Source organism: Leiobunum rupestre, chromosome 2, assembly GCF_980474605.1.
Source record: "Leiobunum rupestre chromosome 2, qqLeiRupe1.1.hap1, whole genome shotgun sequence".
Lineage (NCBI taxonomy): Eukaryota > Metazoa > Arthropoda > Arachnida > Opiliones > Sclerosomatidae > Leiobunum > Leiobunum rupestre.
The window spans coordinates 92,269,392-92,272,648 of NC_143385.1; the positions used below are offsets into that span (position 1 = coordinate 92,269,392).

Sequence of the window (3,257 nt, forward strand, 5' to 3'; positions counted from 1 at the left end):
AGGAAATCTGCCAAGTATTGGCGTTTCACATCACCTTTCGTGAATATACGAGTAGCCGTGGCCGTAGCCGGTATTAAGCATGAAGGTAGTTTTCGATACGCTGTTTGTCCAGTTGACCAGTCGAGACCGTGTTTATTGCGTACGACCCACCCGTTTTGTCGTTGAGTGTTGAACGGTAAATGGTCCTTGGGATACGGGGGTTCGAAAGTCCAAGTAAGACAGGCGGGTGTTTTATCGGCGGTGATTATAGCCAATTCCTTTATGACAATGTCGGGACCTTCTCCGGTATCTCTAAGTTTATTTTTTCCAATTAAATAATCAAACTCGACGACGACCGAGCTACGTTGACAAGGTGTTTTATTCCGGGTGATACAATTCAAGTCTCGTAAGAGTGCTTCCATGGTGAGATACTGCGACTAGATTTCAGAGCGCGGACCTTTTTATACCGTCGAATCTTTTTTTAATGATGACGTCATTGATCTCGTAACGTTTGGTAAAACCCTTAAAGAAGCTACCGGTACTTCTCTTTTTCGTGCGATGTTTTATGTAGCTTACGCAATATTCTCCGCAAACACCGCTAGTTAACGACTGCAAACGCCTCCTATTGTGCGCTCTCTTAGTCGAATTATTTTTTATGAATGTCTTAATAGAGGGAAGTAAAGGGCCCAAAGCTAAAGAGTCAAAATAAAAGCAACGACACCTGGCGTCGAAATAAATCGCTACCCAATGACTGCCTTGTTGATCGTGACTGTCTAAATTCAAAATTAGGGAAGTAGGATAATTAGCTATTCGGGGGGGTAGTAAATCGGAGGGAAAGACCCCGATAAAGTTTTTGGTACGAGCCATTACGATCGATATGTCTCCGCCTTTCATGGATTATCGACAATTACGTTACGTGCTTTATCAATTCTAAACGAACTCTGAAATTCCATATAAACGAGACAACTTAACGCGTGGGGCACTGATTGAGCGAACCCTAACTCGAGCCTCAATTGTCCCTGTCTTGTCGGGTTGAAGTGGAATACTGAACTGGCGCTTAAATCTTGGGACAGGTCGAAAACGTATAAACAGAACCCAAAAGGATACTCTGCTAGCGAAATCTGATTGCCCTGATCTTTATAATGCAAGCCACTTCCGGTGAATAAAGTGTGATAAGCTTCGACGTAAAGATTAGAGTCGTAATTGGGCCGCAAGGGCTTAGAATCGACCCCCTCGGAATCCGAATAAAGAGCTAAACTATTCACGTCAAAATGATCGAAACAAAATGGCGTTTTGGCTAGATTACCATTGTAGGCGTCGTGATCGAGTAAACCCACTATAACGCGATTGGGCATTGTCCCCAAATGTAAATTATTTATCGTGGTGCTTAACACGCTCGAGTTTATAGTGAATATTTTCGTTTCGGTCCTGGTGTAAGCGTACTTGGCCGCTGATTGGGCAAGAGCGGCTTCGTGAGCGAGAAGTATTTTAGGAGCCACGCGAACTTTGCGAACCAAAAGCGTAGCGTCCGAAATCACTATTCGATAATCAGCGCCAGCCTTGACTTTACCCATCAACGCGAAATTGGCTTTACTGCGTGAGAGTTTTACGCGAAGATCGACGCCATTGAGAATAAATTTTTCTACGTTGAATATGTCCAGGAAAAGAGGGCCAATCAGTTCCACTTCTTTAGACTTGCTGGTTAACGCTTTTCTAGTCTTATAGCCCTCGTTGGTGACCAAATTATTCATAGCCCCTGCAGTGTCTTTATGCCACATGGCCGCTGTCAAATTGGACAATTTAGCGTCACTGCCATAGTTTAGGAGAGTCTCGACGTAAGAACGGTACGCGTAAGTGGATGCCGACGGAGAGAGAAGGGTACCGTTTAGATGCACTTCGGCTTGACTGAACAACGTGTTGAGAAAGTTATTGCACGGAGCGACCTCATCGTCATCCGCTAAGTCGGTTCCCGCGGCGTCGGCGACGATTTTAAATTTCAGGTACATATACGTTAAAGGTAAATCGAGATATTCGTCTCCGCCACTTAAGACGTTGAACTCGATAGCTTCGCCGCGTAACGAAGATACGGGCTGGTACGTCATCCATTTTCCACCTTCGATAGACGTCTGAATCGGTGTAGATTCGAACAAATCTAATTCGCTCTTAAGCGCTTGACAGTGGGCCATGCCTGGTTTCGTTTGCGAGAGTTGAAAATGTCGAGAACCTTACGAGTGGCGTTCCGAACTCCTAATGATTTCTTGGTCTTCGCGGGGACCCTTTTTTTAGTTCGTTTAGGAAGGGCGCGACGTCTACGTTTGCCAGATCCGTATTGCTGTTTTAAATTATCGTAAGTTTCGTTGACCCTCCGCTTGGCGGCCGACTTGACATTCTCTCCTTTTTGAACGTCACTAAGAATTTGACTGCCAGTCGAAAGAGCCTGGCTACCCAAAAATTTTACGCCTTTCATTAGGAAAGGTTTTGCCGCTCGAAACAATCCCGAGAAGAAACTACCGATTCCGTGACCAATTTGTCCGTGTCCCCGCTGGTAATTAGCGCCAACGTACACTTTCGATAAACCTTGACCGGCTTGATTTACGTAATAATCTCGATAAACGCAGGAGCGATGTTTCAGGACGTCCGGCTTCGTCATTGTCGGGGTCTTAAATGAACTTTCACCGTTAAGTTACCGAACTGAAAAGGGATCGGTTTCCCTAAGGCGTCTCTCAGGTCTATTTGAATAGTGTCGAAATAACGTTTGTTGACGGGCACGTAATGAGGAGCGATGTACGTCTTTTCAACGTGAGAACCGTGTCTTTTATCGTCGACGGCGATAATTCTTAAAAGTTGAACTAAAGAGTGACCAACTACGACTTCCTCGACAATGTCCGTGTAAACGAATATTTGAGATGGAACGTTATAGTCTAGGCGAGCCGGTCTCAAACTTTTACCAATGATTTTCCCGTTAGGCCCGTAGCCCAGAATATTACTCAAACCTTCGCTCATAGTTAGTATCATTTCTTTACGGATACTGTCGTTGAGGGTGACGTGTCCGCTTAAGCTATCGTGAACGAAACAAGAATCCGCCACTTTACACAGAGCATTTTCGTTTATTTCCTTAATTAAATGTTCGATAGATAAATAATGTCCGGCGGGTACTTCTTTCACCCGAGCCACCGGTCTCCCTTCAGTGCCAAAATCGTGTCCCGCCGTGTCTTCAACGTAACACTGTAAATAATTGTCATTCTCGAGTACGTTGTAAAAAGCGGACGGATATATAA

At 44.8% G+C, this 3,257-nt stretch overlaps 1 protein-coding gene across 1 annotated transcript; it reads right to left on the reverse strand.

Annotated features, from left to right (window-relative positions):
• Positions 1-869: 869 nt before the first annotated feature.
• Positions 870-2,629, reverse strand: LOC149960347 (uncharacterized protein F54H12.2-like). Its single transcript, XM_090167459.1, has 2 exons — positions 2,209-2,629; positions 870-2,167 (listed from the first exon to the last, which is right to left on the reverse strand). Exons 1-2 carry the CDS (start codon positions 2,627-2,629, stop codon positions 870-872), a joined length of 1,719 nt encoding a protein of 572 aa, XP_090023585.1.
• Between the last annotated feature and the right edge of the window lie 628 nt (positions 2,630-3,257).